The 15,965-nt window shown below is 42.9% G+C and overlaps 1 protein-coding gene across 8 annotated transcripts in view; it reads left to right on the plus strand.

The window, feature by feature from the left end:
- The window catches only part of MAP7D2 (MAP7 domain containing 2), a 90,229-nt gene that overhangs the window by 54,129 nt on the left and 20,135 nt on the right, over nt 1-15,965 (plus strand). For 4 of the 8 annotated variants that reach the window (XM_084869507.1, XM_084869509.1, XM_084869510.1 and 1 more), the window contains 5 exons: nt 1,286-1,408; nt 5,129-5,283; nt 6,668-6,795; nt 9,651-9,919; nt 10,440-10,572. In XM_084869507.1, the coding sequence (XP_084725633.1) occupies nt 1,286-1,408; nt 5,129-5,283; nt 6,668-6,795; nt 9,651-9,919; nt 10,440-10,572 (808 nt within the window). The remainder of the gene's footprint in view (nt 1-1,285; nt 1,409-5,128; nt 5,284-6,667; nt 6,796-9,650; nt 9,920-10,439; nt 10,573-15,965) is intronic. The other 4 variants (XM_084869508.1, XM_084869511.1, XM_084869512.1 and 1 more) reach the window with 2 other exon arrangements.

Genomic DNA, 15,965 nt, shown 5'->3' on the forward strand with positions numbered 1-15,965 from the left:
AAAACCCTGCTCAGATTGGCCAGAGTCAGAGAGGCGGTCTATTAAAAAAAGAACTGGTGTTGCCTCGGAAGTGGGGGGTAGTCTTATACAGCGAATATAGGTCTAAACCTATGTTTTAATGTAAAATTAGGGGGGTCGTCTTATATGGTATAGTACATGTCTAATGTACTGTTTGATTTATTAATAAATACCTCTTATCTTAAATTTGTCAAACCACCCCCTACTGGCCTTAAAGGAATCACTTTTAGCATTTGGTCCAAGGATGTCTCTCAGGTCAGCATGCAGCATCTTTGCTTGTTTACATATCATTCCTCTGAAATGCTGTCCCTGGCTGTTTTTCCTTTATTCAAATCAGCAACAGTTCTTCTACCTCTTCCATTGCCTGCGCTCATTGCTTCTTTCATAACCTTAGAAATATTAGGCTTCTTGAGGCCACTTTATGTTTTAAAATTATGCTAATGCTTGGCTTCCCTAGCAACAAAAGCATTTTCTCTTTTGTTCCTTGCCTGAGAGAAGCTTTTTGTCATGCTGAGGTATTAGCATGACATGGTTGTCAGATCAAAAAACAGAAGTTTGGTTTGACAACCAAGACATTTTGTCTGTGAACAACTTGGTGGAAAACCAAATTGTTTGAGATGGGAGACTGACAAATGAGGTTTGACTGCAATGAAAATGTTAATCCATTACCTTATAATACATTCTGAAACCATCAGAATGATATTTAAGTCCCTGAATTTTGGATTGTGAATATTATCACTTCCATTAAAGATGATAATCAGTTGGCTATTTTTAGTTTCATGCTTATTTAATTTTACCCTTACTACACAGAAAAAGTATGAAAGGATGCATATTTACACGTGAACAAAATCAGTGTCTTATGAAATATTTCTTTACAGAGGACCTAGAACAAGTGTTTTATAGAAGTAATCTTTTTTCCAATGTTAGATCTACTTGGTGAGTAAATGGTTTCTTGAGTCCATATTATGGAAATGGGCTAACTCTCTTAGAGTGATCCAGTTAATGATGTTTGCCTATAATGGTATATTGAATGAATTTTGGCACTCCAAGAGAATTAATGCACTCTTTCATACTCTAAATGATACATCATTTGTTTTATTTTACTATGACGCACTCTGAAGCCATCCTGTGCCAGAATATTTTTATTTTCCACTTCGTCCTACCACCCAAAAGTTAATTTGCGTCATGCACTGTGCTGCTTTAAACATTTTGTTTTGTTTTGTTTGAATGCTGCTTTTTACATTTTTTATTTGATTCCATCCCTCAGCTCCTTGCATGCCAGGTACTCCCCCGGAGAACTTAGCTGTTTCGCGACTGTTGGCGCCCACACAGGCTTCTTTATCCAGAAGCAGGAGTACAGTCTTACTCCCTGAGCAGTCCAGTGATCCAGGTAAAAGAGGCCAAGCCGGTGACACTAAGGAAAATACCAGAAGTGGTGTTGGTTAGCCTATAAGTTATTCCTGAATTTTTGTATTTTGCTTCGCTTGTACTGGCTTTGGGGAAATTTCTACCCATCAGTGTTTTGCTATTGCTATGTTTCTTTCTTTCTTTCTTTTTTTTAATGTCACAAAGGTGATTAAATGATTTTGTCATCGAAGGCATGTGGATTAGGAAAAAAACCTCTAGTTCATGGGTTAATGGGAGTTCGACTTTTTTTCTAAAATATATTTTTATTGATTTCAGACAGGAAGGGAGAGGGTGAGAGAGAGAGAAACATCAATGATGAGAGAGAAACAATGATACACTGCTCCTGCATGCCCCCTACTGGGGATCAAGCCCACAACCCGGGCATATGGCCTGACTGGGAATTGAATCATGACCTCCTACTTCATAGGTTCATGCTCAACCGCTGAGCCATGCTAGCCGGGTGGGTTAGACTTATTTTTGTGAGGATAGACTTTTTCATCTAAAGAGATGGTTTGACAGAGTAGCCTTTAAACCAGTCTTTGGGGTCCTATAAACAACTCTACCACTTACTGTTTCTTACCACTTTGGATAAGCTAATTAACCTCTCTAAGCCTCAGTTTCCTCATCCATAAAATGGAGTTATTTTAAATTGCTATGAGGGTTAACTGAGATTGGCACAGTGAGAGAGTTTAACAGTCTAGAGTAGGGGTGTTGAACTCAATCAGAGAAGGGGCCAAAATCTAAAATCCAGCCTAAATCGTGGGCCGAATGGTTTACTGAACAGTCATAAACTGACAATGTCATAAACTGACAGCGGAGTGCAGTGATGACAGCGCGGTGCGGGCCACATTGCAAGGCCTGGCGGGCTGGATTTGGCCCGCGGGCCTTGTGTTTGACACATGTGGTCTAGAGCCTCGCCACTCAAGCCCTGGTCCATGGGCCTGCAGCATCAGTATCACCTGGGAGCTTGTTAGGAACGCAGACTCCAGGACCCACCAGACCTACACACTGCAGTCTGAGAAACACTGGGCCATCCCATCAAAGCCCTTCTTTGACCAAAGTGGGTCAAATCATCATGGCAAGATGAATGAGGGCTGGTATCTTCTGTTTGCCCATGAACCACGCTGTCTATATTACGGTAGGTCTGGTCTTAACTCCCAAGATAGTGTAATCAGTGAGATGGCATGCAAATGACATATAACTCTCTACCTAGTTCTCGCTGTTTCTGAGCAGTGCTATTTCTGCAAAGAAGATGCATGAACGGTCAATAAGCATGACAGATGCTCAACATAATTAATCATTAGGGAAATGCTAATAAAATAACGGGATACTACTTCACATTTTACTAGGATGGCTAAAATTCAAAGCAAAAAAGGAAAAGAAGTGTTGGTGAGGATGTGGAGAAATTGTAACCTTTATACGTGGCTGTTGGGAATGAAAAAATAGAACAGCCACTTTAGAAAAACAGTGTGGCCCAGCTCCTCAAACAGTTAAACACAGACTTACCATATGGCCCAGCAAATCCACTCTTAGGTATAGAGCCAAGGAAATTGAAAACATATGTTATACCAAAATTTGTACACAAGTGTTCTTAGCAGCATTTTTCATTATAACCACAAAGTGTAAACAATCCAAATGTTCATCAGCAGATGAACTGATAAGTACAATTGTGATAGCTCCATAAAGTGGAATATTATTCACCCATAAAAAGGAACATATTCCTGATTTATGTTACATGATGAACCTTGAAAACATATTCCGTCAAAGAAGCCAGACACAAAATGCCACAAGTTGTATGATTCCATTTATGTGAAATGTGCAGAATAGGTAAATTCAGAGAGACAGTAAATTAGTAGTTGCTAGGGAATGGAGGAGTGGGGAGGAGAATGAATGCTTTATGGGTACAAGGGTTCCTTTGGGGGTGCGGAAAGTGTTCTGGAATTAGACTGTAGTTACGGTTGCACAACCTTGTGAATATACTAAAAACATTAAATACTAAAAGGGTGAAGTTTATGGTATGTGAATTATGTCTCAAAGAAATAAAAAGTTCCTGGGAAGCAGAAAATACTTTAATTTTGGGAAGAAGGATGTGTCACGAGATCCCAAAGACTTCTCCCAGCATCAGTGACTCTCTAGGACAGGGGTGGGGAACATCAGCCTGCAACCATTGGTTCTGGCCCTGCCAAGGCATTAGGGGTGAGTTAATAATGTTTGACCAAGCATAGCAGGCTCATTTTTAAGTTGATAATTTTGTATGGCCTGCGAATGATGTTATAAATATCCAAATGGCCCTTGGCAGAAAAAAGGTTCCCCACCTTGGTCTAAGAGAGTGGTCCACAAACTCATTAGTCAACAGAGCCAGACATCAACAGTACAATAATTGAAACTTCTTTTGAAAGCCACATTTTTTTAAAATTAAACTTCTTCTAATGCCACTTCTTCAAAATAGACTCGCCCAGGCTCTGGTATTTTGTGGAAGAGCCACACTCGCCCAGGCTGTGGTATTTTGTGCGAGCCACAGTTTGCCGACCACAGGTCTAGGCGGATTCATTGCTATGACTTATTCTGGGGAAGAGTAGGTACGAGCTTCCAGCAACCTCTCCCAGGATAGTGACCCAGGACACATTCTCCCAGCAAGGAGTTGTGACGTGTGTGAAATGTCGCCTACCAGGAAATCGCATTAGAGACTCAGTGCCTTGGGTTTTTATTGGGAGCCGGTCACGTAGGCACCCCCTGCCAGGCACATGCCCAGGTTCCAGACTCTTAGAAGGAAAGCAGGAGAAGTCATGGTGTTTGTACAAACAGCTTAGGTGCAGTGAGCTACTCTTCACTTAGTGCTGAGAACACTCCTGAAATCTAAGTTCACAGATGCTCACCAAGGGCCAGCGCTGTAGCAATTAAGTCCAGAGACAGTAGTCAGGCCTGCTATGTTAACTCTTTCTACACGAGGAAGTTGACGTTTTGAGAGGTTAAGCAAACTGTCCAACGTGATCCAGCTATTAGGTGACTGTGCTGTCTGGCTGGCTGCAAAGCCCGGATTTTGAACTCCTGAAATGAACTGGACTCTTTTAAAATATATATATATATATAGTTTTATTGATTTCAGAGAGGGAGGGAGAGAGAGAGATAGAAACATCAATGATGAGAGAGAATCATTGATCGATTGCCTTCTGCACCCCCCTACTGGGGATTTAGCCCACAACCTGGGCATGCGCTCTTGATCAGAATCAAACCTGGGACCCAATGAGCCAAACTGGCTAGGGTGATCTGGACTCTTGAACTCTGGCTATGGGAGTCTTTTAACAATTGTGGACCAGTAATTTTATTGCTAGGTTTACCCAGTGGCCAGATAAGTTTCTATTGAACAGTACAAAAAACATCTTAAATAAATGTTAAAGGCACATTTTAAAATTAAATACCCATTGCATTTTGAAGTTATTTATTACAATTTCTTACAAGCTAATATCTTTTTAAAGTGTGACACTCTGTAAAACACTGTGTAATATGAAGTGAGTGTTCTCGTGATCTGACCACAACGATACAGTCTCTTCTTTGCACACGAGAAAAAGCATGGTGGGGTTTTTAGACGGCATTGCTCATGTGTCATGTTTTAATGTAAGTGTGTTCTTCCCAACTGCTTGCTTACCCCTACCGTTTCCATCTATGCTGTGGCCTCTCTGGCTGCTCTGCTGTAACTCTCTAGTCTTTAACCTCTGCCCTCGTATAGCTACTGGCAGCCCTGCTCAGTGCTCCTACAAGTCTTCGCCGACTCGGACCATGGAGAAGAAGAAGTCCTCATCCGCAGCTGGCCGAGTGGATACCAGCAAAGGGACCCCTCCGGGAGCGGAGGCCTCCCGGGTATGTCCACACCCATGCTCACCCTCGGGACCATTGAACTGACTGTACCATTCCTCCCTGCGCCTGACTTGGGCTTCTCTGTCAATGTTCAGGGACTGCTCAAGGGCAAGATGTGGCTTCAAATGTCACCCAACCTTTGAAAAGCATTTAACTTTTTGGACCCTCCTAAATCTTAGTGCCTTGGAACAAATTCCCAAAGACCTCATCCTCTTTCCAGACTTCCCTCCAGAGTCAGGGGTCAGCACATGTTATAGAGAGTGATCAAACTCCTGGTTGAACTCCTGAGGGGACACTTTGCATATTAGCCTTTTATATATAAGGATTTTTATTGTGGAAACTTACATATGTCCTTTTTTTTTTTTTTTTTATCCCATTCACCTCCTCCACACTGGTCCTGCCCTCCCCCCCCCCCAAGGCCTTCACTACACTATTGTCTGTGTCCATGGGTTATGCATATCCTATATAATAAAAGGCTAATATGCAAATTGACCAAATAGCAGAATGACCAATTGTTATGATGCACACTGACCACCAGATGCTCAATGTAGGAGCTGCCCCCTGGTGGCCAGTGCGCTCCCACAGAAGCTGGGCTCATGACCTAAGCTGGCAGTCAAACATCCCCCTAGGGCTCCTGAGTGCATGGGACCTTTCAGTCCGGAGGCCGATGCTCTACCCATTGAGCCAAACCAGCTAGAACTGCCCCCCCCCCCCTTTTTAAATCCTCGCTTGAGGACATGTTGAGAGAGAGAGAACAGGGATCGAGAGAGAGAAAGGGATTGAGAGAGAGAGAGAGAGAGAAATATTGATTGTTTGCTTCCTGTCTATGCCCTGACCGGGGATCAAATCCACAACCTATTGGTATATTAGAAGACACTCCAACCAACTAAGTCACTTGGCCAGAGTCATAACTCACCATCTTGTGTTATAATCACACTTGAAACTTTTCCTAATGATTGTAGATCTTTATATACAGGAGTGGGCAAAAGGAGGTTTACAATTCTGAGTACGCAAAACAATGTATTTTATTATTATGTACCTATTATTATCCTTATTTGTATTATTGTTATTATTTCATATCCTTATGATTTATCTTTTAGGTAATGATGGCTGGTAATTTAACCTACTTTTGCCCACCCCTGTATCCAGGACCATTATATGGTTTTGTTGTTAACTCTTCTCAAGATAACAAGGAGAAAGAAATCTTTGCATTTTGAGGCTGAATTTATTTTTTACTAAATCACCTAAATATAATGAGCTCATGATGCTTCTCTGCAAACACTCCCATTGTGTCCTTCTGAAAGGAAGTTGTGCATCGCTTCCACCTGGGGTATTTTTAGAAACTGCAGTTGCGGGTCACAGCTGTCCTATTCTGTGTCTCCTACAGATGGAGAAGATGAAGAGGGGGTCGCAAGTAACCACTGCTCTTTCCAACTCGAGCCCCGGGTCTCCTGTGAAAAGATACAATTTTCCCACAGACATTTCTAAGAGGTCCTCTTCTCCTGTGGCATCCAGGTAAGCGCCTTTCCCCTTTGTCACAGTCAGAAGGTTAACGCAGTTGGGCGGGGCTCTGTGCAGTGCGGGGTGTGCCTCCTGCTCCCCACAAGGCATGGGCAGCCCTAAGAGCTGAGCAGGAGGAATGCTGAGCTGTGACTTACCTCCTTCACTCTTTGAGTCTCTTCTGGAGAAATGATGGGCTCTCTGTTTTAAAAATATACTTTTATTGATTTCAGAGAGGAAGGGAGAGGGAGAGATAGATAGAAACATCAATAACGAGAGAGAATCATTGATCGGCTACCTCCTGCACTGGGGATGGAGCCTGCAATCTGGGCATGTGTCCTGACCAGGAATTGAACCATGACCTCCTGGTTCATAGGTCAATGCTCTACCACTGAGCCATGCTGGCCGGGCTTCATTGTTGTTTTAGCCACCACCATTCTCAAATAGGTTTTTATATTCTTACCTGGAAGTTTTCCTGAAAAGGATAATTGAATATGTTAAGATACACCCTCTCTTCACAGTCATACTTACATACTCACCCATTTCTGAGTCCTATACTTTTCAGGCTTTTGAGTTTGGACCAATTTTTAAAGGCTTTTTATTGTGAAATCATTTTAGTCATACAGAAGAATTGCAAGACTAGAACAAAGAACTCCTGTACAATTTTAAGCCACATTTGCTTCATCATTCCCATCCCTATTACTCATTCACTTTCCATAGACACACACACACACACACACACACACACACACATATAGATTTTCCCCAGTAACATTTGGAGTAACTTAAAGACGACATGACCTTTTACCTCTAAGAATGAAAAAAAAAAAATCTTTCGTATAACCACAGTACAATTCTGAAAGTCAGAAGTTTAACTTTGATATAATGTTGTTATGTAATTTACAGTCTATTTGCCACTTTTGCCACTTGTCCCAATAAGATCCTTTATAGCATTTCCCCTGCTCCAGGATCCGCCCTGGTTTCTATTATACACTGCATGAAGCAGTTCTTCAGCCTTTCTTCATGACCTTGACATTTTAAAAGGACACAGGCCAATTCTTTCTGGGGATTGTTTTTCTATCGGGTCAGTCTGCTGTTTCCTCACGATTGTGCCTTTGGGGCAGGAATCTGCCAGGAAGGATGTCGGCTCCTTCTCAGTGGTCATAACATGATGCCAGGATGTCAGGTTGCTACACTACTGGTAATGGTAACTTTGATCACTGTGTTAAGGTGGAATCCACAAGTTTCTCTGGTATAAACTTGTTCTTTTCCTCTCTGGAAAGGAATAAACTGTGACCATAAACATAGACTTTAGCCGGGCCGGCATGGCTCAGTGGCTGAGCATTGACATATGAACTAGGAGGTCATGGTTTGATTTCTAGTGTGGGGTGTGCAGGAGGCAGCCAATCAATGATTCTCAGTCATCATTGATGTTTCTATCTCTCTCTCCCTCTCCGTCTCTGAAATCAACCAACATACTTTTTTAAAAAACACCACATAGACTTTAAAGACTATTGACAAGCTTGTGCTGAGAAGACCACAGACCCCTCCCATCCTGTGGGTGGGCTGTATTCACCATGCCTGGAGTCTAGTGGCTTTGGAGAAAATAGAGCTGGATTCCAACCCATGGAGTAAAGAAGTCCTTTGGGGTTCTGCTTTGCAGTAAACTCATGCTCAGAAGCATATCAACCCTCTCCTGAGAGATATTCTCGTTGTTCTACTTTACAGAGGAGTTTGTTCATGTTTCCTATAATCAGGAACCTTACAATGTTATAGCCTATCTCTACCACCCCAACAAAACTTGTGAATCCCCTTTGTTAGGTTTTTAATCACTGGATGTATTGACCTTTTAAAAATTAAAGTGGGAGAACTGTTAAAAAGCAAGATGAAGAATCAGTGATTTGGATGCCAGCCTTGGCTCTCTCATCTGTTGCCATCTCTTGGGAAAGACCATTTAGGCATTTGGGACTTGGGTTTTCTTACGTAAAATATGGTTAATAGTACTTTCCTGCCTACTCACTGGGCTCTCCTGGCGATTAAATAGATCCTTATTAAATAGATGAGAAAGTACTTAAAAATAAAATTAGGAAAGCACGGCGAGTTCCCATAATTAGTGTTTAATTTCTTTAATCAGCCAAGATGCTTATTTCTAGGAAATTGGCAGGGGCATGAAATTACAAAATTTTGTGGAAGCAAAAGAACTTTAAAGACATTATGCTGAACAAAATAAGCCAGATACGAAAGAATCAGTCTTGCATGATTTCATTTCTGTGAGCTAGCTGGAATAGTCAAATTTCTAGAGACAGAAAGCAGAAGGGAGGAGTTTGCCAGGGGCTGGGGAGAGGGGAATGGGGAGTTAGTGTTTAATGGGAACAGAGTTCTGTGGGTGGATGGTGGTAGTGGTTTGCACCCCAGTGTGAATGTACTCAATGTCCCTGAATTGTATACTTACAAATGGTTAAGGTGGTAAATTTCCTGTTACATATATATTTTGCTGCAATGGCAAAAGCTTGTCTGTTGCCATATTCTAATGCCAGATCCAGCTCTGGTGTCTGTCTAAAAGAGGTGGTGGAAGAAAGCCTGACACGCCATCTTGACATTGCCATCAAAGTTAAGTGACGTTAGGACATGGTGTCACCAACGTGGCTTCCAAAAACATTGTCATCTCCACCTGGGACATTTTATAGGTAGTTGATGTTCCCGTTAGGGTACTAGTGCAACAGGGACTTGGGAGTTTGTGCTAGTAAGCCTTACATTTGTTCTTCTTAGAAGATTAAATGGTTCAACTTTTTGGAACCAGCGGTCTGAGGAATGGAGAGTTCCGTGGTCAGGCACAGTGATCACCTTCTGGCATGTTTTCGGTCTTCCAGAGCCACTGGCAAAGGATCCCCCCTGTCTCCGAAGAATGTGAAGGTGCCATACCCGGAGTCTGTTGTGCAGTGCCGCTTACCCGCCTATTCCAGCCAGGAGACGCCCAAGAAGAAGGCAGACAAAGAAAAGAGCAACAAGGAGCGGGAAGGGGCCCTGGCTCAGCTGGCGGCTGGCCAGCTCCGGGTGGACGCCTCGGAGAAGCGCCTGGTGGAGAAGTATGCCTTCGAGAAGACCGTGGCTGCAGGAGGGAAGGGCGAGAGCGGCGCAGGTAGGCCCTCCTTGTCCACGCCACATGCCACCCAGCCTCGGCTTTCCCTGCCCTTTGTCCTCTCACCTGGTCCGCGATCTATGTGGGAGTCTTGTGTCTGGGGGAGAGAGGAAGGAAGGGGCCTTCGCGTAGACATCTGCACATCCTGTGCTCTCCAGGCTTGCATGTTGCCCCTCAGTCTGTCCTGCTGCATCGGGCCAGCGTCAGCACGTCCCACGGAGAGGCTCTTCCCTTAGTCCTGTAAGCTGCTATGAAGGATGAAGCGAGTTCACCCACATGGGCGCAGGGGTGGTGGCTGCTGTGGAACTTGCTGGTGACCCTGTCTCTCCTCCCCGCCTTTCCACCGCTCTGCGCTATGAAATATATTCCAGTCAGAGCTGCCCACTGCAGCGTCTCTGCTCGGTGGCTAATTGCGCCAGTCCTGCAGCGTTTCCCATCCACCACTAGGTAGCATCTTCCCTTTCAAGTGGCAGCTGCCAGTGAGTGATCAATTTCCTTTCCCTTGATCCCTCTGGCGCAGCCTCAGGGAAGCCTAGTGCAGGTATCATCAATGCAGGCGAGGCTGCAAAGATCCTGTCAGAAAAGAGGCGCCAGGTCCGGCTGGAGAAGGAACAGAAGGAACAGGAGAGGCTGGAAAAGATGGAACAAGACAGGTATGGGGGTGCTCAGGGTTTGTTTGGTTTTTAATTTCTCTTTATTGCTGAAAGTACTCCAGGTGTCCCCATTTTTCCTCCATTGACCCCCTCCACCCCACACGCACCCTCCCCAGACCTTCACAGCCCTATTGTCTGTGTCCATGGGTTATGCATATATGCATACAGGTTCTTTGGTTAATCTCTCCCCACTCACCCACCCCTGCCTTCCCTCTGATATTGATCAGTATGTTCCAGGCTTCTATGTCTCTGGATCTATTTTGTTCATTAGATTCCACATATGAGTGAGATCATATGACACTTCTCTTTCTCTGACTGACTTATTTCACTTAGCATGATACTCTCCAAGTCCTTCCATGCTGTCTCAAAGGGTAAGAGATCCTTTTTTACTGCTGCATAGTATTCCATGATGTAAATGTACCACAGCTTTTTTATCCACTCATACTGATGGACACTTGGGCTGTTTCCAGATCTTAGCTATTATAATTTGTGCTGCTATGAACATAGGGGTGCATACATTCTTTCTTATTGGGTTTAGAATTCTTAGGATATACTCCATGAAATGAGACCACTGGGTCAAATGGCAATTCCATATTTAAATTTTTGAGGAAACTCCATTTTGTTTTCCATAATGGTTGTACCAGTCTGCATTCCCATCAGCAGTGTACTTGGTTCCCTTTTCTCCACATCCTCACCAGAACTTGGAATGTATTTATTTGTTGATGATAGCCATTCTGATGCGTGAGTGCATCTCTCTGATGATTAGTGACTTTGAGCACTTTTTCATATGTCTCTTGGCCTTCAGTATGTCCCCTTTGGAGAAGTGTCTACTAGTATTTAGATCCTTTGCCCATTTTTTAATTGGATTGTCTTCTTTTTGTTAAGTTGTATAAATTCCTTATATATTTTGGAAATTAACCCCATATTGGATGTATCATTGTTAAATATGTTCTCCCATGCAGTGGGTTTTCTTATTGTTTTGTTTATGGTTTCTTTTGCTGTGCAAAAGCTTTTTATTTTGATGTAGTCTCATTTGTTTCTTTTCTCCCTAGTTTCTTTTGCCCAAGGTCCTACGGCCTAGAGATGTATTAATAAAAAGTTTTTATGAAAGATATCTGAGATTTTACTGCCTAAGTTTTTTTCTAAAATTTTAATGGTTTAATGACTTACATTTGAGTCTTTCATCCACTTTTAGTTTATTCTTGTGTATGGTGCACACATTTTTTTGCATGTATCTGTCCAATTTTCTCAACACCATTTGTTGAAAATATTGTCTTTATTCCATTGTATGCTTTTGCCTCCTTTATCAAATATTAATTGAGCATAATGCCTTGGGTCAATTTCTGGGATTTCTGTTCTCTTCCATTGATCTATCTGCCTGTTTGTGTGCCAGTACCAGGCTGTTTTGAGTACAATGACTTTGTAGGTAGTATAGCTTATCCAGTATTGTGATTCCTCCAACTTTGTTCTTTCTCAAGATTGCTGAAGCTATTCAGTCTTTTTGGGTTCCATATAAATTTTTGTAGTGCTTGTTCTAGATGTATGAAATATGCTGTTGGTGTTTTAATAGGGATTGTATTGAATCTATAGATTGTAGGTAATATGGACATTTTAATTATGTTGATTCTACCAATTCATGAACATGGTATATTCTACTTATTTATATCTTCCTCTATCTCTTTTCAATGTCCTGTAGTTTTCTGAGTACAGGTCTTTTACCTCCTTGGTTAAGTTTATTCCTGAGTATCTTGTTTTTTGTTGCAGCGATAAATGGGATTGATTTTTTTGTTTCTCTTTCTGAGAGTTCATTATCCTATCTAATAAAAGAGTAATATGCAAATTGACCATCACTCCAACACACAAGGTGGCTGCCACAAGATGATCAGCAGGGGAGGGAAGTTGGGAGGAACCAGGCCTGCAAGGGAGGACAGTTGGGAGTGATCAAGCCTGCAAGGGAGGGAAGTTAGGGGTGACCAGGCCAGTAGAAGAGGGGAGTTGGTGGCGACCGGACCTGCAGGGAAGGGCAGTTGCGGGGGACTCAAGCCTGCAGGGGAGAGCAGTTGGGGGGGACCAGGCCTGCAAGGGAGGGCAGTTGGGGGCAATCAAGCCTGCAGGGGAGGGAAGTTAGGGATGACCAAGCCAGCAGAGGAGGGAAGGGTGTGTGTGGGGGGGACTCAGGGCTGCAGGGGAGAGCAGTTGGGGGCGGGGGGAACCAAGGCTGCAGGAGAGAGAAGTTGGGGGTGACCAGGCCTGCAGGGGAGGGAAATTGGGGGGACCAGGCCTGCAAGAGAGGGAAGTTGGTGGTGATCAGGCCTGCAGGGGAGGGAAGTTGGGGGTACCAGGCCTGCAGGGGGTGGCAGTTAGAGGTCACCAGGCCTTCAGGGTATGAATGTATATGCATACAGGGAAATTGGGGGAACCAAGCCTGCAGGAGAGGGAAGTTGGTGGTGACCAGGCCTGCAGGGGAGGGAAGTTGGGGGTACCAGGCCTACAGGGGAGAGCAGTTAGGGGCAAACAGGCTGGCAGGGGAGCAGTTAGGCATCAATCAGGCTGTCAGCGGAGTGGTTAGAGGGTGATCAGGCTGGCAGGCAGAAGCAGTTAGGGGCAATCAGGAAGGCAGGCAGGCGAGCATTTGGGAGCCAGCAGTCCTGGATTGTGAGAGGGATGTCTGGCTGCCTGTTTAGGGCCGATCCTGGTATGGCAGTCAGACATCCCTCGAGGGCTCCCAGATTGGAGAGGGTGCAGGCTGTGAGGGACACACACCCCTGTGTACGAATTTCGTTCACAGGGCCTCTAGTTGGTGTATAAAAATGGCATTGATTTCTGGGTGTTGACTTTGTATTCTGCTATGTTGTTGCATTCATTTATTAAATCCTATAGTTTTTTTTTTTAAATGGAGTCTTTAGTGTTTTCTATGTCATTTGTGAAAAATGATTGTTTTAGTTTCTCCTTTCCAATTTGGATGCCTTTTACTCTTTCTTCTTTTTTGATCACTGTGGCTAAGATATCCAGTACTATGTCAATTAAGAGTGGTGAAAGCAGACATCCCCATCTTTTTTCTGTTCTTAGGGGAAATGGATTTAGTTTCTGTCCATTGAGTATGATGCTTGCTATAGGTTTGTAATATATGGCCTTGATTATGTTGAAGTATAATCCCTCTATTCCAACTTGGCTGAGAGTTTTTATAAAAAATGGGCCCTAGCTGGTTTGGCTCAGTGCATAGAGCATTGGCATGTGGACTGAAGGGTCCCAGGTTCAATTCTGGTTAAGGGCACATGCCCAGTTTGTGGGCTCAATCCCCAGAGGTGGGTATTTGGGAGTTGGCAATCAGAGATTCTCATCATTGATGTTTCTATTTCTCTCTCCCTCTCCTTGTATTTTCTTACAATCCTTTGTATTTCTGAGGTGTAAGTTGTTATTTCACCTCTTTCATTTCTAAATTTATTGACTTAGATCCTCCGTGTTTCTTGATGAGTCAGGCTAAAGGTTCATAAATCTTGTTTATTCTTTCAAAGAACCAGCTCTTGGTTTCATTGATATTTTGTATGTTTTTTTTTTTAATCTCTTGTGTCATTTATTTCCACTCTGATATTTATCATTTCCTTCCTTCTATGCCCTCTGGGCTTTTCTTATTATTCTTTTCTTAATTCTTTAAGTTGTGGTGTCAGACAGTTTATTGAAAATTTTTCTTATTTTATGAGGTAGGCTTGTAGTGCTATGAATTGCCCTCTCATGACTGCTTTCACTGTGTCTCATGGATTTTGGGTTGTTTGTGTTTATTTTTATTTATTTCCAGGAAGTTTTTTGTTTCTCCCTTATCTCACTGGTAATCCATTCATTGTTTAATAACATGCGATTTAGCCTCCATGTGTTTGAATATTTTTTAGTTGATTTCTAATTTCATGCACCTGTGATCTGAGAAGATGCTTGATATGATTTCCATCTTCTTGAACTTGTAGAGACTTGTTTTGTGTCCTAACATGTGGTATAGCTTTGAGGTGAAATTTTCTGTTAATGTCAATTAAATCCATATGATATAATGTGTCATTTAGAGTCACTATTTCCGTGTTGATTTTTTGTCTGGAAGATCTAACCAGGAAATCAGTGGGTTGTTAAAGTCCCCTACTATGGCTGCATTGTTGTCAATCTGTTCCTTAAAGTACTCCAGGTGGTTATGTATATGTATATGTATATGTATATGTATATGTATATGTACACACATTTTTAGGTGCTTCTGTTTGATGCATATAGATTTACCAGGTTTATGTCTTCTTATTGTACCAATCCCCTTAGTATTATGTAGTGACCTTTATTATCTGATGTGATGGCCTTCATTTTTCAGTCTATTCTGTCAGATAAGAGTATTGCTACCCCAGCTTTTTTGTTTCCATTTGCACTGAAAATTTTTTCCTATCCATTTACTCTCATCCTGGGTGAGTCTTTTGTTCTAAGATGGGTCTCTTGTAGACAGAATATATATTCCTGAATCATGTTTTCTGCCCAAAGTATGGTGGGAACCTGCCACAGCTGAGATATTCCTCTGGAACTTCAGCTGTGGGAGCCCGGCCATGCCTCTCTTGCCTTTGCACTTCCTATCAGGTCTCCACTTTACATCCTTGGTTATAAGGGTTTTCTCTAGCTAGCCTTCAGTTGGTTGTTCAGGATGATTTTTCTATATTTTAATTGTAATTCCAGTTTGGTCCCGGGAGAATGTCAATGTAGCCTCCAGTTAATCCGCCACCATCTTGGAATTCCAGATGCTCAGAGTTTTGCTGCGATCTTGCCCCAAAGGCTTTGGTGGGAAGAGCAACTCTCCTTTCTTTCTAGTGTTGGAATTGATAAAGCCTTGGTGGAAGTATAGATCTGCCTGATAGGTGTCTAGGAGACTGCACCTTTTATTAGTTGTTATTAACAGCGATGGAACTTTGGTCTTCTCAGGAGACCTGAAAACTCAGAGTTCCTGGATCTAAATGTTACCAGCAGCTTCCTATTCTCCTCTTGGACTCCAGGACCAGCCAGAGAGCTATCAAAGGAGTTCGAGCTTTGCTTATAGAATAAGGTTCTCCCTGAAAAAACAGGAGTTTGTGTATGTAAGGGTTTTGATTCTGCTTCCTGAATCATGTTTTCCATCCAAATTATATACCCCCAAATGAGAGAGAGGAAGGTTGAGCATGACAGAAGGCTGCTCCCTAAACTTTGGAGGGTGTCCAAGTCATTCCCAGACGTGCAGTGAAAACGCACAGGCACAGGACCTATCCTGCCTCAACAGCTCACCAATGTTTGAGAACTACTGCATTGTTAGTACCGGGTATTTGGTCAACGTATAGACAGCGTGGCACTTCTGAACTTCATATTTAGAGAGGAATGCATGTGGAAGGGCAAGGCAGATCTTT

The sequence above is a fragment of the Pipistrellus hanaki genome (genome assembly GCF_964339955.1).
Source record: "Pipistrellus hanaki genome assembly, chromosome: X".
Taxonomy (NCBI): Eukaryota; Metazoa; Chordata; class Mammalia; order Chiroptera; family Vespertilionidae; genus Pipistrellus; species Pipistrellus hanaki.